This window comes from Lagenorhynchus albirostris, chromosome 7, assembly GCF_949774975.1.
Source record: "Lagenorhynchus albirostris chromosome 7, mLagAlb1.1, whole genome shotgun sequence".
Lineage (NCBI taxonomy): Eukaryota > Metazoa > Chordata > Mammalia > Artiodactyla > Delphinidae > Lagenorhynchus > Lagenorhynchus albirostris.
In genome coordinates, this window is record NC_083101.1 from 68595371 (window position 1) to 68614913 (window position 19543).

A 19543-nucleotide genomic window follows, 5' to 3' on the forward strand; every position below is an offset into this window, starting at 1 on the left:
CGCATTGTGTGAATGAACGAGTGAATGAATGAATGAATACATGAACCCACACACAAATAAGAAACCGATTTGATGTAGAGCCATAAGCTTTATATAAATCACAAGGCTGCTGCACTCTTTGAGTGCGTGTGTGTGTGTATGCGCGTGCCCTTGCACACATGTGTATCATATAGTCTCATCTGAGCCCCAAGGCAACCGGTAAAGGACAGTTTGATGTGGGTCAGGGAATTCTTTTTAATGGCTGAGGCAAAGAGGCCAGATTGGGTGGCTCTGATATCGTGAGATCAGAAGAGACATGGACCCTCATAGCCGCTCAAGGATGTGTTGTTATGGTATGACCAACATCCAGAGGTGAGTGCACAGCACAGTGCAAATCCCAGACCAAGAGACAAACTAGGAAGAGATCTGGCTACTGTCAGAGCAAAGTGTCTCATAACCGAATGCAAGGCGTCCGACCTGCATTCCACTAAGTGAGGCCTGGCTATTGATTAAACAAAGCAGAGGTGTCTTTAGTGTTTCATTTGAGAGAAAACACTTTCGAACGCACTTATCTCACAGATGATGTTTCTATGTCAACATGCTTTTGGAATGGACCGTCACTGACAAAACTGAAGTGCTTTTTTCACCTTCACTGATGGCCCCCATCCTTCGGTCCTCCACATAGTCAAAGCTGTGACTATGTCTCTGGGATTTCTGAGTCCTCTCCTCTGAAGGAGTTCTAACTGCATCTCAAGCATGTGATAAGTTCAAGAGAACAAAGATGAAGCTGTAACTTTATGGATGCCTCATCATCTTTTTCTTTCTGCGTGCAATGTTTACATTTAAATGGCATCAAGTCAATTTTTTGGCCATATATCTTTGTGGACTTGACTTCAAAGCAAACTTGAGACAGACAGAGAGAGACAAAGAGAGAGAAAGAGAGAGAGAGAAACTATTCCCAACCTCAAAAGCATTTATTTCAGTAAGACCATTCACATTCCCTTCATGCCCCAAATGAAATGTATTTGTAATGTGTACAACACAAAGAGAGATTCAATTTCGACCATCTTTGATGTTCAAATCTGAGAGTAATGCTTTACTACTCCCCAAAGAGAGGAGCTATTTAACTTGTTCCTGAATTGGCTCTATGAGAGGCATTAATAGCTTGCCTTCCTCTCTCCAGGCATTTAAACTGCTGTCATCTTATTAAAAACAAGGCCAGTAGATTGCATTTTATTCTTCTCCAGCGAAGATTTTCACTCCTGTTGCCTGTTCACGCACCAGCTGAGGCAGCACGCAAACATCTTTCTTGCTAATTTAAACTGATCTACGATTTGGGACAGAAAGAAAGGTTACAATACTGCCTTTCAGGGATAACTTCTCCCCATTTTGAATCAAATAGGCATGAAAATGACTTTCTTCTGGTTTCAAATGACAACTTCTGAACGCTCGTATTGAAGCTGTTTTTAAAAATAGAAGCTGGGGAAATAGGTTCTGCTGTTTGGTGCGAAAAAAAGAAAACCCAGCAAGCCAGTGGAAGTTTCATCTTAGTGTCAGCCCCAAATTAACACTCAATGTCTATGTTAAAGAACTGAAGCGATCTTACAAAATAGGGAGCTGCATGGCTGTGTGTACGGCAGATGGACACTTGTGGCTACAGACGGAAGTCCTGTGTGAGTGCAAAGCGTTCAGGCTCCGAAGGCAAACTTAGGAGCTGGGTGACCAAGAGCAAGTAGCGTCACCTCGCTGAACCTTACTTTCCTCAGAGGCAAAACACACAATAATTCCCAGAGTCGCTGCTGGGAGAATTCCAGGAGGTGACTGGTAGGTGTGTTGCACAGGGCAAGCACTTAGTAAGTTCCACTTTCTTGTTTTTCCTCTTCAGCATCTCTTAGGCCTTTAGCTTCCTACACTTAAATCACACACGCACAGGTATGGTAGACACACACACAGACACACATGCAGACACACACAGACACAAAAAGATACACACACAGACACACCCCAAGGGCCCCTGGACAGGAGAAGCCGCTGGAGCCTTAGTTCAGCGGGCAAACAGCCACATGCCCGCTCATCTTTCAAAGGAGCCCCATCTCGGCTGGGCCAACCATACGTAGTTTTGAGTCTCCCCAGCCAGTTCCACTGCCCTGAATTTTTCACCACCTTTCCTGCCCTCCCACACTCCTCACCTCCTTTGAGAACCACTCTCGAAGCTCACTTTCTCTGAAGGCACCGCTTCCTGATGGCCCTGCCCTCAGGTTCACACGGAGATGAAGTGTCTGAAGATCTGGCCAGCGCAGTTCACCTGCACTGACAGTTTCCTCTGCGGCCGCTCAGCGCTGTCTGCACACCAGCCAGAATTCTCCATTGGGTTTATTAATCTGCACTTGTCATGATGTGATATCGATTCCGTGAAGGTGTGCTTTCACCGCCTCGGGAATGAGGGCCTTACTCCTTCACATGGCTGATTCTAGGGCTCGAGGAAGCCCCTCTCCCATCTCCACAGTGCTTCACCCAGAGCCGGTAACAGACCTGACAGTGGTGCTCACAGCTTCTTCCTGCTCTTCGAGGGCTGCCTCTGGGGACACCCCGGCTGCTTCTGGTCCAGCCTTCTCCCCTTCCTCCCAAATCCTTCAACAAGAGCACCTAAAAGCTGCTGCTTTGTGATGCACCTTGATCTCTGCTGGGCATATTTTCCCTTTTTGTTCTTTTGTGTGAAAAGTGCCTTTGCTCTTCCTGCTTATTCTATATAAATTTAGAAGTCCAGTTATGAAGTCCATAGATATCTTTTTGGGATTTCACTTAGGATTGAGTTGCACTTAGAGTTTAATTTGGGGAGAACTGATATCTTTATAATATACCAACATTTGTTTAGATCTTCTTCCATTTCTTCAGAAATGACTATTTACTGTTTTTGCTATAAAGTTCTTAAACGTTTTCTTTGGGTTAATCCTTGGTACTTTTTGGTTTTGTTGCCCTTGTGAGTGGCCCTTCACTTCTTTTATGTTTGATATTGCTGGTCTAGAGGAAGGCAACTGAATTGGGCATAGTGATACAGGATTTGACATGAGTGAACTCTTAATAGTTCTAACTATTAAAAAGAGTGTTTCTTCTTCCCTGTGGGAATTCCTTTGAACAAAAGGTTCTGCTGCTACTAAAAACCATGTTTGAAAACACATAATCTAGGGTACAGGGAAGATGGTGAAAAAATAGAGAGTTGCTATTCATTTGTAAGGCTTTTACAATCAAGATGTCCTGGAATTCATGTCACCTCACATTGCCTGAGCCAGACTGATAAAGCAACAGGAGAGGTGGCATCAGGATGTCACAGGAGCTAGTGGGAGGAAAATGAGGGAGCCAAACCGTCCCTTTCAGAAAGGCAGGCGAAATGCTCCCAGGACACTCCTCCAGTCAATCTGAATGAAAGTAACATAAACGTGTTGGATGGAAAGTGACAACAGCAGAGACTGGCTGTGATAACGTGAAGTGAATTTACCATGGGGGAAATTTGCCCGTCATTCTAACAGCAAAGAAGGCAGGTATCATACTATGAGTACGGTATCATTTTCAGACATCTTATTACAGGATTCTGAAGATTTTGTCATGAAAACAGCCTCAAGAGAAACACGTATCAGGCCTGGAGACCTGCTGTTCTAAACAGTGTCATGCCCTGTAGTTAAATAATCCTTCACTTCAATTACAGGCCCCCTAGGCAAGTACTATCCCTACTTTTGTGTTTCTAAGGTATCAAGTGTGCTTATTTGTTAAGTTTTGCTGTTGATAATAAAATTGTTGTTATGATGAAAAATGTAAATCAAAGTTTGAAATTCCACAAGGAAGGAGAAATTACTAGAATTGTGGAAGGGAATCCAAGAATCCATAAAAATTGAATAAGGAGCTTCTTCTTTTGTAGTTTTCTTCTCAAACACAACTTAATACCCAATTTCGTGGTAGATGCTATTTTAGAGGTGTTTGAATTTGTAAAATGAATGGTTAAAACAATAAACTCCTTATAATCTTGCAGTGATGGTAATTTTTAAAAAATTTTTTGAAAAATTTATTTTATTTTACTTATTTTTGGCTGCCTTGGGTCTTTGTTGCTGTGCGTGGGCTTTTCTCTAGTTGCAGTGAGTGGGGGCTACTCTTCGTTGCAGTGAGCGGGCTTCTCATTGCAGTGGCTTCTCTTGTTGCAGAGCACGGGCTCTAGGCGCACGGGCTTCAGTGGTTGTGGCACATAGGCTCAGTAGTTGTGGCTTGCGGGCTCTAGAGAGCAGGCTCAGTAGTTGCGGCACATGGGCTTAGTTGCTCCGCAGCATGTGGGATCTTCCCGGACCAGGGTTCGAAATTGTGTCCCCTGCATTGGCAGGCAGATTCTTAGCCACTGCGCCACCAGGGAAGCCCGATGGTAATTCTTTGAACATATAAAGTTAGGCCCATGAAATGCAAGAAATGAAAGGATCAACAGTTTATCAAAGGGAAGAAAAGAAAAGGAAATAAGAGAAGAACAAAGGGTTTGGAAAGAAAAGACAAAGAAGTGGACAGGAGAACTCATCAAGAAGGTGAGTGGCAGAGAGCAAACCTTTCCCACTGCAGCAATAACTCTAGAACTACAAGGAGATTCACTCATTCAATCATCCAGCAAACACTGACCAAGTCAGTGCCATCCTAGAGGCTGGAGATACAGTGGTGGCCACAGCAGACATGATTGCTGTTCACTACTGCAGAGACAACCATCAACGGAACAGGACTTTGCTGGTCACAACCAAAGAGCCTTTTGACAGGGCATGGATTAAGACAATCTATGTGGCTAGAGACATATGTTCTCCAGCAGAAACATTTTAAAAGCAGGCACTCATTCAATCTACTCAACAAATATGGACTAGGATCCATGTAAGCTGGGCCCTGGAGATAGGGGAGTGCCTTCCCTATGTGCTGCCCTGTCAGAGGTGGAAGGGTAGAGACAGGCAGCAAACAACAAATAAATATATTCATGGCAGTTATGGAGAAATATGTTGCAGGGCAAGAAAGGTCCAGAACTCTGCTTTATTATCATCGTTTTGATTTTTCTATTTTTCAAAGGCCGATTGAGTAAGATCTTTCTCATCAGGTGACATGCGAAGGCTGACTTGAAGGAAGGAACAGCAGGGGCCGTGTGGGTGTCTGGGAGAAGAGGGAACATGTGCAAAGGCTCTGAGGCAGGAGGATGCTGGGAGTTTGTGAGGAGGAGCTGCTAGGTAGCCAGAGGAGTGGGGCACAGGGAAGGACACATGAGAGGAAGGAAAGGACGGCGGAGAAAGAGAAGAACAGGACGGAGAAGAAGGGAGGGAGGAAGGTCACAGTGGGCCTTAGGGTCACCACAAAATCTCGGGCTTTTACTGCTGGTGAGATGGTTTTGAACAGAGGTAGGCCATGATTTCACCTGTGTCTTAGGGGAACCAGGGTTCTTAGATGGCAAGTTTTGGGGCATGGTTTTTCTGGGGAAGGATTCAGGGCCACGGTATAAAAGTTGGACTCATGGGCCACCAGAGAACACTTTAAAAGGGAGGAAGAAGGGGAACATCACATCTTTTCTCTGTAAGTCAGGAACTTGAAAAGACATCGTTACTAAGGACAGGAAGAAGAAGGGACGTTTGACCTTCACTGGCATCTACCATGGAGTTCCCTGTTAGGGGAGGCAGAGTGCCCACTCCCGGTTCCTTTGTAGGATGGGGTGGTCACATAGCCCTGTTCTGACCCATGTGACGTAAGTGGAAGTCTGCTTCTGGGAACACTAAGGGTTTTTCTTTGTTCGTTTGTTTTTGTTTTTGCTGCGTCATGCGGCATGCGGATCTTAGTTCCCTGAACAAGATTTTTCTGATTACAAAAAAAAAGACAGCCAGTGTCTTCTCCTTCCCAGAATACAGATATGATGATGGGGCGGGGGAGGGGAGTAGCTTCCATCCTCTGGGGATGAGGATGAGAGAAACAGGCTCCGGATGAAAGAAAGAAAACAGGAGACCAGGTCTCTCATGGCAAAGAGGAGCTGTATTACTAGCCTTGAACTGCTTTTAATGGGCTTCTAGTTAAATAAAATCCTACAAAACTATTAAGGCCAACCTGAAGAGGCTATATACTGTGATTCCAACTATATGATGCTCTGGAAAAGGCAAAACTATGGAGACAATAAAAGGATCAGTGGTTTGCAGGGGTGTGTGTGAGAGAGGGAGAGAAGGATGAATAGGCAGAGGACAGAGGTGTTTTAGGGCAGTGAAAATACTCTGTTTGATATTACAATGATGGATAAATGTCATCATACATTTGCCTAAGCCCACAGAATGTACAACACCAAGAGTGAACGCTAAGGTAATCTATGGACTTTGGGTGATTATGACGTGTCAGTGTGGGTTCATGCTCAGCAAAAATGTACCATGCTGGTGAGTGACGTTGATAATGGAGGAGGATATGCATGTGTGGGGCAGGAGGTATATGGGAAATCTCTGTATCTTCCTCTCAGTTTCATTGTAAACCTTAAACTGCTTTAGAACAATAAAGTCTTAAAGAAAAAAAAAACTATTAAATTAAGCCACTGTAGTTGGATTCTATTACATGACACTGAACACAATTTTAACTGAAAAGTCATTGCCAACAGTCACGGAGCGCTAATTATATGCTTTTTGGGTACTGTTGTACTGAATACTCACCATAAACTTCTGATGGTGGAACTATTATTATTCCTTTTTACAAATGAAGAAACCAAGGCCCTTTCAGGTTGGAAATACTACTCATAAACTTATGCTCGTGCTGCTAACATTATTCCATTTGAAAAGTGGGAGAACTGAGGCCCGATGAGGTTGAGAAGCTTGTTCGAGGTCACAGAGCTAGAGGCTGAGCCAGGATCTGAACGCTGAGAGTCTGACTCTTGGACCACATATGCACCACGGCCAAACCCTAAGCCTTGTCCTCACAGCAACCTCTCCATTTCATCACCCAGTCACTGGGCTCTCCCGGAATTACAGAGTTGGCTATGGGGTTCCTTTTGCTGTGTAGGACAGTACCCATGTCATGCTGGATGGTGAGATCAGTGGTAATTCCATGCGCTTAAGCAAAAGCGAATGAGAGCAAGGTGCGCTTGTGGACTCACGAGTGTGGCTGCAACTCGAGGTGTGAGGGAATGGAGGGGGGGAAGCTAAGGCCAGGCCAGGCCTTGCTGCAGAGGCTTCTGTAGGGGAAATTCACATCTTACAACATGAATGTATAATTGGTGCAGGGATAGGTCAGAGCTCCTGGTATTTAGGCTGGCATCTACATTAGAAGAAAAAGGGACACTGAGCTGGACACGAGGTTCCACAAGGAGGCAGAGCAACACAAGAACTACAAGAATGGACTGAGTCAGGCAGCCATAGGTTCAAATTCTGGCTCTGCCATTGACTTCCTGTGTCACCTGGTGAGGCAAGACACAGCCTCTTTACATTTCAGCGTCCTTCTTTGACTGACGGAGTAGGGCTAGTGTAAGGGTTAAATGGGATGGTTTATGTAGAGCACTCAGCATAGTGCCCGTCTTATAGTAAGCACTCTGCAAATACTATCATAATTATTACTATTAGCCAAATTAACAACAGCTACTTCTCACACCAAAAGCGCTATACCCAGCATCCTTGTTTTAGGTTCATAAAGATGTACACTTGGGTAAATATAATGGCTGGATAGAGAAATGTTGAAACCAACATGGGACACCGGATTTTTTAGAAAGATCAATTCAGACAGTCATACTGTGATCTCAGAGACCAATAGTGCTAGTTTTCCAGGGCTTTCTTATAAAAGAAACAAAATCTTTATTCCAACCATTTATATGAGCCTTAAGCAGATTCCTTCTTTTCATCAACAATGTCCTGTTCAGAACTCTGTGGCCATGGAAAGGCACAGCTCGGTCTTGTTTGGACTGAATCTTCACCCAAGGCAAGCTGACGATGGCTTTGTCCCTTCCACACAGTGTAGTGTGCCCAGAGCACACCAGTGAGCGATGGACAGACGAAGCTCTCAGTGATGTGTGTCCCTGAAACAGTTTAGGTTAGATGAAAGGTGGTTTCACGTTCTCTGCTATCTTCCCATGTAGAGGCAGAGTCTCCTCCTCCCCGTCTTGAGTCTGGGCTGGCCTTTGTGATGGCTTGATTAGTAGAATACAGTAGAAGTGACTTCCTGGGACTTCCCAGACTAGGTCATGGGAAGCTTTGCTGCCACGGCCTGGGCCTCTTGGAAGGCTTGCTCTTGGAGTCCTCAGCCACCGTGTAAGAATGCCAAGCATGTGGAAAGGCCCTGAGACAACCTGGAGAGTCAGGGGGCCCAGCCGAGCCTGGCCTTCCAGCTGTACCTTCAAAGGTGCCAGACGTGTGAGCGAGGCCCTTTTGGACCTTCTAACCTGCAGGTCTCCTAGCTGAATAACATCAAATGACCTCTGTTGATACCACATAGAACAGAAGAATCACCCCCACTGATCCCTGAATCACTCAAATTCCTGATCCATGAAACCACGAGCAGGAATAATATGGGGGTGGTTTTTTTACATCTTTATTGGAGTATAATTGCTTTACAATGGTGTGTTAGTTTCTGCTTTATAACAAAGTGAATCAGTTATATATATACATACGTTCCCACATCTCTTCCCTCTTGCGTCTCCCGTCTCCCTCCCTCCCACCCTCCCTATCCCACCCCTCCAGGTGGTCACAAAGCACCGAGCTGATCTCCCTGTGCTATGCAGCTGTTTCCCACTAGCTATCTACCTTACATTTGGTAGTGTATATATGTCCATGCCTCTCTCTCACTTTGTCACAGTTTACCCTTCCCCCTCCCCATATCCTCAAGTCCATTCTCTAGTAGGTCTGTACCTTTATTCCTGTCTTACCCCCAGGTTCTTCATGACATTTTTTTTTCTTAAATTCCATATAGATGTGTTAGCATACGGTATTTCTCTTTCTCTTTCTGACTTACTTCACTCTGTATGACAGACTCTAGGTCTATCCACCTCGTTACAAATAGCTCAATTTCGTTTCATTTTACAGCTGAGTAATATTCCATTGTATATATGTGCCACATCTTCTTTATCCATTCATCCGATGATGGGCACTTAGGTTGTTTCCATCTCTGGGCTATTGTAAATAGAGCTGCAATGAACATTTTGGTACATGACTCTTTTTGAATTATGGTTTTCTCAGGGTATACGCCCAGTAGTGGGATTGCTGGGTCATATGGTAGTTCTATTTGTAGTTTTTTAAGCCACTAAGTCTTGGGTGCTCTGTTACATATCAATAGATAACAAACACAAACACTGCCGGATCTCCTGGCTCGGGCTCAGATGGCCAACTGACTACCAATTAAAGCTTTTAGTAAGGGCTCCATCACTGGATTGACACCGGAATGGCACAGATGAGAAAAAGGGTTTTTTTTTTTTTTTTTTTTAGTAGTTCAGTTTAATTTTCTGCTGTAACAAATACTTCAGCACCCTCCTCCTCCAGCAACAGGGAAACAATGGGGCCAAGAGAGCCCAAGGCCAATAAGCAAACAAGCAAACAATTAGGCCCCCATAATAAGGTGGCAACTAGTGTAGGAATCAGTGCCCTGGGGAAGGGCATTGACTGTCTTTCCATAGGTCATCTGTCCTAGGTGACGTTGAAAACTTCCCTTTATGAACACTGTCTGCCATGTAGTGCCAGTGCACGACTCAGCAAGGCAGATGCCAGGAACAACCATTAGTATAACAGAGAAGCCACTGCAGTGTTCATGGGGTCAGCTTGGTGATGTAACCAGCATGCTCTATATTGTTACAAGGTGACAGTTTGGCATGCGGATGTGTGAACTCAAGTGATTAGATGCAAACTAAAAGAGAGATGACTATTTCTGAGAGCTTGGAATGTTCTTGGAATGGAAAATGATTGTGAATTTTTTTGGGGGAAAAATACCAGAGCAATCTGCTTTCTTGGCCGCGTGCTATGGAGCAATTTTAAAGCATTGAAGTACTTTCTATATTTTCTAATCACTCAAGTCCAGAACTGATTATGGCTCTCAGCATTCTCCCAGATTCACACCACTAGAGCACTCCACGTCTTTCGGGGAGAGGTTTCACCTTGAAAGCAGACGTCCAGATTTGGAAGGCACATCTTGGTACAGCAGGAACAAACATTTTAATAGCAGCACAGCCCTACAAGGGCCAAGTGTTTCGGAAAATCACTGATGGCCCAACTCCGAGACAACTCAGATTCACTCTCTCTTATCTCACAAAGTATAACCTCCCCACCAAACAGAAAAACAAAAACAAGCCCTACCAGAAATTGAACTCCCTCAAACAAAAACCACAGAAATTTAGATTGTTGAGACCTATGGTCAATGACACACACACACACACACACACACACACACACACACACACACAGATTTGTATATGCAAAAATCATCTCTGGAATGAGCCCCAAGAAATTGGTAGATGTGGTTTCCTCTGGGAGAATTGGGGGACTGGAGAAAATTGGGAGGTTGTTGGAGGAGGAAGACTTTTTTTTCCCGCATAACCTTTTGAATGTTTTAAATTAAAACATTCATATGCTGCATTATTTTTCAAAATAATGGAACAGAGTAATTCAAACCTGTATATGGTGCTTACGATCGCTAGGCAATGTGTTCAATGCTTAATGTATATTCACTCCTTTAGTCCTTGTAACAACCTTATGATGTAGACATCATTATATATCATCCTGATTTTTACAGATGAGGAAACTGAGGTACAGAGAGGTTAAGTAACTTATCCAAGGTCACACAGCTAATAAATGCAGAGCTGGAATTTGAATCCAGAGAGTCTGGCTCTGGAGTCTGTCCTCAATTACTACATAAAGTGCCTTGCCAGAAATAAATATACCCAGTTGCCTGCCTGCTCAAAATCAAGTTGGGGCAGATAAGATAGTTCATTTCTTCTCTCACCTGACTGTTTTGGGTGATGAGTGGAGAAGATGGTGGCTCAAAATAACCAAAATACAATCTTAAACCCATGGGGCTTTAGAGGGCTTTGAAATTGTGTGACTAACAGAGCCAAAGCATGACTTTGGCCAAGTTGCTTAATTCTTCTAAGGCTTAGCAGCGACCATGTGCCAGGCAGACTGCTAGATCTTGGGGACAACTAGTAAATAAACAGAATCCCTGCTCTCTAGAAATTTACCATGTCCTGGGGGAGACAGGCAGTGAACAAATAACCACACAAATTGTAATGTGGGCAAAAAGGAAAAAATTAAAGGGTGCATTGAGAGAGGATGATTGGGGCCCTGATTTATACTGCATGGTCAGGAGGTGTCATTTACACAGAGCACTGAAGAAGGGGCAGGAATAAAGCTGGGAAAAGTGGAAGAAAATAGGAGAAAGAAAAGTATTCTGGGCGGGGGGGGAACAGCCTATGCAAAGACCCTGAGGCAGGAAAGAAGTATCTGTTTTACGACAGAAGGCCTCTGTCTGGCTAAAGCAAAGTGAGTCAACGTGATTTGGAGAAAGAGACAGATCATGCAGACCACGGCAAGTATTTCACAATTTTCCTAAGAGCCACGAGAAGCCACTGTAGGTTAATAGGAGTGACATAATTTGATTTACTTTTTAAGAAGATTACTTGGGCTGCTGTGTGGAAAATATGCAAAGAGGCAACGGAGGAAGTGGAAGACCAGCTAGGAAGTGATGAAGATGGCTTGGAATAAACAGCTGGCAGAGAGAGAAGGAGGTACATTTGAGATCTATTTTGGTGGTACCCTATTTTATGACATTAGAATAATAATGTTAGTTAGCTATGAAGTGTTATTATAAAGCAAAGATTCACAGGCGTGAAAATACTTTGTCAATTATAAAGTACCAGACAAAGGTAACTATTACTGTAGGTGAAAGAACCAAGTACCAGAGAGGCTCTAAGTTGCCCAAAGTCACACAAATGCTTCGTGGCTGGGCGGAGGTTGGCCTGCGATCCCCTCACTCCCTGAGATCATTTTTGTGGGGGTGACCCTGGTGGGGAGGAAAAGAAGGCTAGTGGCCAGGGCTAATTTCCTTGTCATGTGGACCTCTGGTAAAGAGAGTAATGCTTTTTAGGATGTTCCTGGCAAACGATTACCTGAGTAAACAGAACCCAGGATCTATGAAAGAAGGCTCTTTGGAAAATATCACATCAGCTACGTAACTCTCTGGGGTATAAGGCGGAAATGTTTTATAACTGAAATGCTCCACAGTGAGAGGTGAGCCCGTGATCCTCACTTATTATTCTGGGTGAAGGTGCGTGTCCAACAAGGGGAGACAGGACCTGGGGAGCCGCTCTTGAGGTCCCAGAGTTTTCTTGACTGCACCCGAATCTCCTGATGGCCTGAACCCTTGAAATTATTTAGCCAAGCTTTATATTGGTTAAGAGCTCTGATTTATGTGGGGATAATTTGTCAGTGGCAGAGACCTGTTTCCCAGGCCATTCGCCTCCGTGTAACATCAGGCCTCACTGTAAGGTCCAGGGATGAAGGGAGAACAGAAGACTTTGTTATATTTGAACCCTTTGCTAGTAGCCTAACTCTGATATTTATTTGATGCATCAGATATCTGCTTCCTTGAAAAATTAACTTTTTAGGATACTTATGCAATTCAAGAAACAAGATGTACCTGGCTTCCTTGTGAATGAGTAAAACTGGAAGATCACAATACTGAATTCTTGGTGATGGTCTATATAATGTCCCTAGGAGGTGAACCAGGCCTCTTCAGTCTATCCTAAGCAGTTATCTTAGAGAGCGCTCTTTGGGTGCTTAGAAGCTCACCTCCCATCTTCCAATTGCCAAAGAATAGATACAACATCAGTGCTCTGCAGTGAACATCATTCCCCAAACTAATCACAGCCCTCCTAAGTCATGGAGTTCTTGTCTCCTCTTTTTCTTTCTTTCTTTTTTTTTTTTTGCGGTACGCGGGCCTCTCACAGCTGTGGTCCCTCCCGTTGCGGAGCACAGGCTCCGGACGGACGCGCAGGCTCAGCGGCCATGGCTCACGGGCCCAGCCGCTGCACAGCATGTGGGATCTTCCCGGACCGGGGCACGAACCCGTGTCCCCTGCATCGGCAGGCGGACCCTCAACCACTGCGCCACCAGGGAAGCCCTTTTCTTTTTTTAAGATGTACAATTTATCAATTTTTCTTCACCTATGACTTCATTTTGAAACTTAGGAGGATGACGAAAGAGAACTGTTACTCTAGCTGGAAGGGAGGGAAACCGCTCTTGTCTTCTCCGCCTCGTAGCGTACTGTATTTATGCTGGAGGCATCAAAAGACAGAATCAGCGAACGAACCGCCACTCCTGCTCGTGGTGAAAAATCTCTGATCGTGAGCTGGGCGGTTGCAGATAAGCACGCAGAAGGGCCAGGGCTGCCTCTGGCAGAGGTTAACACGCGGACATCAGCCGGTTTGTGACGGAAGCGTGAAAGAGGACTTTGCACATCGTGTCCCCGCCCCCCCCCAAGCGAAAGCCTGATGTTTACCTTCAGCGAGCGGGTCGAGGGTGTGTATCATGAGCTGGAAGATGCTGTTCCTCATGAGACTGTTGTGGAGGGAGGCGGAGCTTCCACCCCGCTGCAGACGCGGCTTCGCCTGAGCAGAGGGACCAGACAAAGAGGCCGTTAGTGCTCAGAAATGCAAGGCAAGTCCTCACCTAGTCTGTCAGAGGCTCACACACAACGGAACCAAAGATCTTCCGCGCACATTCCTTCAAAGTCTCCTGAAGGAATGGCATTCTCACATCCTTTCCTACTAAAGGGATTAATTGCTATCATCTGTTGAGAACTTATTATATGCTAGTCAACGTGCCATAGCCTTCACCTCCATTCTCTGACTGAACCCTATGAACTAGATACCATTATTGTTCCCTTTAGACAGATGAGGAAATTTAGTCTCAGAGAAGCGAAATGAGGTGTTCGGGTCACACAGATAAAAAATGGAGGCTAGAGGAATGGGTTGCAGGTCTGCTTCACTCAAAATCTGTTCTCTGAACCAGTGGGTGGTCTCTAAGACGTCTGTATTGTGCCTCCTATCAGTCAAATTTTTGAGTGTGTATATATGCATCTAACTATATCTGTACCTATATCCATATGTATCTCTATCTATATCCAGACACATACTAAAATATGGGCATATATATCATAAAACATTTGCAAAAGTAGAAATAATGAAGAGTAACAAAGAAAGCAAACAATAGAGGTACTAATATTTCCCCCTTGCTCCGCAAAGGGACGTCCTGCACACATTCTGGGGTACCTCATCTCCACGATGGGAACCACAGCTCTCATCCATGAAGCCTTACAGTCTATGTTAAATGAGATTTGAAGAGAGAGAATCCCCTATTATGAATCCACAGACAACCTTCCTGGCTCCAAAGAGTTCTTTACATTACAGGGTTTTGCAAAATATTCCATCACACTCCAGATCCACAAGGGGGTTTCCCAAGAAAAGTCCCACAAGAGACTCCATGACCAAATATATTTGGACATTGCTACATCCTAGACCAACTCACCTTTAGAGTTTTAAGATACACATTAGACCACTAAGTCTAACACTAAAGAAGTCTGGTTAACTTGATTAACTTGGACAGTGTTTCCAAACTATTGCTCATGCGTCCCTTGTTTTACAGAATACTTATTAAAACTGAGCCACATGTTTGGAGACAAACATGAAACCCAGAGTAAGCTTGAAGTATGGGTAAAATGTCAGTGTGAGATACATGGAGAAATCTGAATTTTTTAGTGTGATTTTATTATAATTGATATTCTATTAGAAATAATATTTCCAACTCTACAGGGTTTGGAGAAGAATCAGAGGGGATTACTGGCGTCTCACTGGTGAACCAGATCATGATTCACAAAGGAAGAGACTGGGTTTGCACCCATAGCCCAGTACTGGATCAGGCATATCCTATGTGCTCTCAATGCATGTCAGAAGTCTCTGCTCTGAGCATCACAGGAGGAAGAATGGGGTCATATATATCTTCATTATTAGTCCTTTCAGCCTCAAAAATCTGGAACATTTTTTAATGCATTGTGTTATTTGATTCAGAAGATTAAGGCTCAAAAAATTTTAGGGGCAAGGTTAAAAGATTTGAATAGAGTTGAAATGTAATCACTGTTTGATGGTTGAACACAAAAACTGATGGTCATTTCCTTGCCAAGCTGCACAATACAAAATGTGACATGTTAATTGGACAGGAACTGGAAAATGTGTTTGTTGTTAATAATTTGTCATAATCACTGTTACTATGGTCCTTATTTTGGGAAACTGAAAGAACTCTCTTGTGGAAATCTTCATTAGCCTAGGATTCTGTCTACAGAACTTAAAGCAGTCTTCGGGGCATTATGTATATATTGAATATAAAGATCTCATGCAGCATTTCTTTTCATGGAACCAAAAGAAACTTCCAACCAAAAAAATAGGTGCATGCAGGTACACAAACAGATACCAAGCATTAGATCCCTCGCTGTCCCCAAATATCTGCTCAACATCCCTTGGAACGTAATTTGGAAATATCTCACTCTTTCAACTTTTCCATGCCAAGTGAAAGAGAGAACTCAAACTTTTTGAAACCCAGTCCCAGAAATAATCTGTCATTGAATGTAAGAATTCAGTTGACACTAATTATAGGACAGAGCATACACACACCAGCAGATTAAACCCTTTAAGAATTCCAAGGGAGAGGATGTTGAGCACAAGAGCCCCTTCTGCCCACCCCTGCCCTCACACCCTCCACAGGCACATGAACAGGTACAGGCCAGGCCACTGCTTCCTACCGGTAGAGCCTGTTCATCCTTGTCCCTGGCTGCAGATGACTGCATAAGAGGAAAAGGCAGAAACAGAAGACACAGAAATAACTAAACACATATAGGTTTTACATTTAATCACAAGCATCAGTATAGGGAAAGATTTGGTTCTTTCTGCTCCTGGGAAGGACTATGCCAACGCAGGGGGTCAAGAGTGTCTATTTCTAGCTAATATATCATGGTTTATTTAGGCATATGGTACTTTCGCTTGAAAGATCAAAGCCGAATGGCCAACTTAAATGTCCTGTAACAGAGGGCAGTTAAATCAATTGTGGTCCAGCCATCCAGTGGAATGTCATGTGGCCACTACAATGAATGAGCTAAGTACACATGTGTTGACAAGGAAAAATATCTAAGATACATCGTCAAGTGAAAAAAATTTAAAAGCCTTATTTATTACCTCATTTTATAAAAGAAAATAAATTAATAATACTGCAGTATATGTAAAGAAAAAAGTTCTGCAAGAATCATTAGTGGTTATTCTTATTAGTGGTTGTCATTTGGGGCTGGGATTACAAGGACCTGTCATATTCCTTATCTTTCGGAGGGAACTGACATTCACCGTCCCAAGTGTGATGAATAAAATAAGAGCCTGAAGACGTTAAGTCTTTGGAGGAAAGACTAAGGTCATCATACATGGAATCCAGATAATCCACCTTCTTTCCTGCCCCACCACTTCACATTTTCCATTCTAAAAAAGGAAATATCTGTCACACTGAGAAAAGTTGACTAAAACACAAGGGCACGTGAGAGCCAGTCATCTGTTGGGAGAGAACACAACTCAGACATGGGACACTGGTGCTCTTCTAACATGTCCCAAACTGGACGGCTTTGCTTCCCCCACTTAATACGAACACTCCCTCTTCAACAGAACCAGGCACTGTCCTGTGATCTTTCCAAGGGTATGCAGGTGCCTTGGGAACTTCCTCATGATCAGACCACCGCCTCTGTCACTTCACCTCAACTACGGGTGCATACAGCAAGAAGACACTGGTTCTCCAATTAGCGTCTTTGCTAACCTGTGTCTTCAGGACTAATCACACACTCAGAGAAGAGAAGATGAGGGCAGAGCTGTTTTAAAATCTTCATGGGCCCTGGGCTCTCTTTTTTTAGTCCTACCACACATATCACAGAAAGAACGTGAAGATGCCCTCACATCCCACCTACGATATACATTTTTGTGTAAAAAAAAAACAAACATGGAAAGGATTCTTAAAATTTTGCATTTCAAATTATTGGCTGTATGCAATTCACTTAATTCATGATTGGCATGCTAGAAATCTTGGAAAGTGAGAAAACTGAATCTGTGATTTGGTTTCATGTAATTTTTAAGAAGGCTAAATTTAATACTTAATGAAGTTGATAGTACTTATTTTGTCAACATTCAATTAAACATTTCATAATCTTGTAGATAATTTTTGGATCTTAGAGTCAATGTCAACATATATTTTTTCTTTTGGTCCCAAACACTTTTGCAGACCCTTGAAGAACTTGTAAGGCTCAGGCACAAACGGAAGAGCTTAGGTTGGAGATAATTTCTGAGTAGAGCCCGCAGGCATGACTAAATTTGCCAGAACCTCCTAATTTGGGACTCTCTCTCGATGACTTCTCTAAAAACACTAACAAGAAAATATCCCTGCTTCCCTAGTTCCAGAAACATGCTTGGGGAACTAGACTGGACCTGAAATTGTCCTTTGATTTCCTTTTTGCTCTGAAAGCCACCGTATGATCCCGTTTCTCTCTGGCAGTCCTTTCATTTTCTCGTCTCCCACATTAGACAGCTCAACAAATGGCCCCCCATTCTACAGAACAATCCCCCAGGCAAATTATCCATTGCGGCCAGATCAGCCTTTGGACACACATGGAGATTAACTGTCAGAGCACGCCTTTTCAGGTAGCAAATTTACACCTTGTGGCTAAACGGGAGGCAAATAATTACGAGCTGGGATTGATACCACAGCAATATCACAGAACATGAAGGAACGGGATGAAACTGAGGAAAGAAAAGTGTGGTCTTTCTAAGAACAAAAATATCACCAGCAGAGAGTTTGGATTTAAAAGATAGATTTAAAAAATATTTGAGGAAGAAAAAAAAATCCCAACCTGTCCTTTGGTCTGAAAGGAAGAAAAAAATTTCTATTCCATTGACTTGCTTTTTCTCTCATAAGCAACGAGGCTCATAAGACACAATAAACGTAGAGAAAGTGTGTTGTACATAGATTCTACAAAGATAAAACTCAGTGCAGAGAAAGGTCTAAATCCTTTACAAAATTTCCCACTGCTTAACGTCAGCAGAGGTTGGCATCATTAGTTTACTTTCAAGTGTAATTTGCAGACATGAATATACATCAGGTTACAACATGTAAATTTAGGCACACACACAAATGGCAGCTGAGGCCATTAAAACACCCCTGCACTTTCCTTTTATGTAGCCCTGTTGCAAAAGAGATGAGAAATGTGACATATGATGATAATTGCTCATTTTCAGGGCTTTGCCCACCTCTACTGATGACTCCTGATGCTCACCTGACTTAGCCCCCCTCTAATCGCATCTTGAAGCAGACTCACAGTCCTGGAAATGTGCCTCTGATTATGTTAGGAATTCAATTTTAAAGGGGCTTTCATTACACTGGAAGTGACTAGTGAAGGACCAGAGAAATGATCCAGATATGCACAGCTCGTAGTGTTTCTAAGAACTGGATTATTTAACTAAGTATCTGGGTTTTGGCCTCTGTGTGGTGATTTTCTTTTCAGGGCCATTGAACATCTGGCAAGTCTATGCTAACCCACTGGATGTCACAGAAAAGACAACTTCAAAAGAGGACTGATGTGACTTTGAGGATTAATCTCGGCATATTTATTACGCATTCTGCTTTTTTAATTTCCTTAATTTTAAACACACCGAAATGTCATACACTTGGGCTGTACCAATTTCAAAGCCCAATTCCTGGTGGTCCGTTCACAAAGGCTGTGCCAGTTATAGGAAAGATCTGTTAAGCCACATCCATAGTATTCCACAGCAATTCTTGAAGAATACCTCTTTTACTTAACATGAAGTATCCTGTAATTCAATACTTTAATTTAAACTGACCCTCTCACTAATTACTGCAAATAATTGAGCAACTGAGATGATGCCATTAATATCTGTTGTTCTTCCTGGTGGAAACCCAATTCTATGTGGGAATTTTGCTACCCGTTGGATAGGTGTTTTGAAAGTGCCACATTCCTCCATCCCGGATAATAAAACACACATCTCATTTACAAAGTATTTTTAATGCTATCAAGCATTCACAAATCCTTAAACCACCTCTCTTCCTTTGGCCCTTAAAAGCCACTGGTTAGAAATGATTCCCCTGACTACGAAGTATAGTTTTGATGTGACTTTGTACAGAGCTTACCCTGCATACAGGCCCCCAGGGCTACCTCACACACATAAACATGAGGCAAATACTGCACAGTTTATGGCTACATCATGAACACACAGCCTCCGGTTTACTCTGGTTGGTAATCACCTACCTGCAGATTACATTATCAAGTGGGTTACTGGGAAGATTTCATGTGCCAAAAGACAAGTGTGTAAAATAAAGGGTGGATTTTCTGGCCAATGGCTTTGGCAACAGATATAGAAAGACAAGCAATTTTTCACAACAGTCAAGTAACAACCATAAACTTCCACCACCATAACCTTTCACTAAGTCCTGTGAAATGCACCTAAATTCAGTGTGCAAAGGACCCAGAAGCACTA

At 43.3% G+C, this 19543-nt stretch overlaps 1 protein-coding gene across 2 annotated transcripts in view; it reads right to left on the reverse strand.

Moving 5' to 3' along the window:
- Positions 1–19543, reverse strand: part of SLC24A2 (solute carrier family 24 member 2) — a 240407-nt gene that overhangs the window by 80306 nt on the left and 140558 nt on the right. For both annotated transcript variants that reach the window (XM_060155123.1, XM_060155122.1), the window contains exons 2-3: positions 15769–15807; positions 13474–13582 (exon numbers count right to left, since the gene is read on the reverse strand). In XM_060155123.1, coding sequence (XP_060011106.1) covers positions 13474–13582; positions 15769–15807 — 148 coding nt within the window. The remainder of the gene's footprint in view (positions 1–13473; positions 13583–15768; positions 15808–19543) is intronic.